The following is a 1,366-nucleotide window of genomic DNA, read 5'->3' on the forward strand; positions in this document are numbered from 1 at the left end:
CATTTCAAAAAACGACGACGACGACGACGACAGCTTTGCGCGCTTTTGACCTCCTGACATGCTTTATGGCTTTATTGAGCAATGCGCAGCACGCAACACGCCATACGCGAACTCAATAGCTACTTCTCCGCTTCTTCTTCTTCTTCTTCTTCTTCTTATCCTGCTGCTTTGTCTTCTTCATATAACTCCCCCCCTTTCATGCCATCTCCCTTCAACTGCGCATACATTGATCTCACGCGCCCTTCCACATTTAACCAGCCAGCGATTGCAACGATTTCGGTGATAATTTACGATTTTTCGCATTGCCTCTGGCACGCATGCGCAGGGCCGTACGCTCTGCTGTTGCACGCTCATCAGACTTGTAGATGCTGCTGCCGCCAGAGTTTGGAATGTAGCCGACCTCAGTGCGTCGTGTACCATCGATCAGCTGGTAACTGCGGTTGGGAGACAAGAAAATGAAATTGAAAATTTTGTAATCCTTTCATTCTCAGAATTGATAGCGCATATTATGTAATGGGTGAATGTACATACATACATACGTAAATATGTAGCTGATGTCAGCGTGTCAGATACTTACGAGAAGCGGTAGCCATCACGCGTGGGCACATACTCAAAGTCACCCAAGAAGATTTTTGGCAAATTTATTGCCAACAACGGATTATTGCTGGTTTGAGGTGCATTGTGTCTGTCATTGCTGTTATTGTGAATGTGGTTGTTGTTGTTGCTGTTGCTCTGTATGTTGTTGTTATTATTGTTGTATCGGTTGAAATTGCCATTTTGATTATTGTAGCCGCCATAGTGACTGCCGTAATGCTGCTGACCATCAGGATAATATGCCTCACTACAGTGTAGCAGGAATGCGGCCAACGCCAAGAACTGCAGCTGCAGAATGAAAAAAAAAAATTTTTTTAAAAAAATTTTTTTTTTTTTGATACACGTTCACAAAACCTAATGCACTCCTTGCAAAATGCACACTTCCTACTTTGCACTTACAATTTTTGAATCAATCATTTTCTTCCAACAATTGCTACTGTTCCTCTGCGCTGTCGCAAACAAAATGATTACAATGTGGCGCACAAATTTCTATTGTAGCCAAAAAATATTTCAAAAATCAACAGCGCAACACTTATGCATGTCTTACGAGTAGAGTAGTTAAATTGGTTTGCTTATCCGCCGCATAGAAGCTAGATGAAAAAAAAAAACAAAAAAAATGCAAACGAAAAAAGTACCGAAAATAATCGAAGCAATAAAACAAGCAAAACATTTCAGCGCGCACAGATAATAGATAGCCAAAGACAGCAATAATTACGGCTGGCACAGCTGTTGCTACTACTACTACCGCTTACTATAACGTTGGCGTCGAAGA

At 41.6% G+C, this 1,366-nt stretch overlaps 1 protein-coding gene across 1 annotated transcript; it reads right to left on the reverse strand.

The window, feature by feature from the left end:
• Window positions 1-241: 241 nt before the first annotated feature.
• Window positions 242-1,011, reverse strand: LOC118747427 (putative uncharacterized transmembrane protein DDB_G0292500). The gene is made up of 3 exons (XM_036481474.1): window positions 994-1,011; window positions 578-882; window positions 242-434 (listed from the first exon to the last, which is right to left on the reverse strand). The coding sequence occupies exons 1-3, from the start codon at window positions 1,009-1,011 to the stop codon at window positions 251-253; spliced, it is 507 nt and encodes a 168-aa protein (XP_036337367.1). The 3' UTR covers window positions 242-250.
• Window positions 1,012-1,366: the final 355 nt, after the last annotated feature.

This window comes from Rhagoletis pomonella, unplaced genomic scaffold (assembly GCF_013731165.1).
Source record: "Rhagoletis pomonella isolate Grant_MI unplaced genomic scaffold, Rhpom_1.0 Rhpom_scaffold_00012, whole genome shotgun sequence".
NCBI classification, from domain to species: Eukaryota; Metazoa; Arthropoda; class Insecta; order Diptera; family Tephritidae; genus Rhagoletis; species Rhagoletis pomonella.

Bases quoted from the DNA above. Each gene is read 5' to 3' on its own strand.
- LOC118747427 (XM_036481474.1), bottom strand. The intron at 435-577 runs GTAAGTATCTGA...TCCCAACCGCAG, and splicing joins CGTGATGGCTACCGCTTCTC to TTACCAGCTGATCGATGGTA.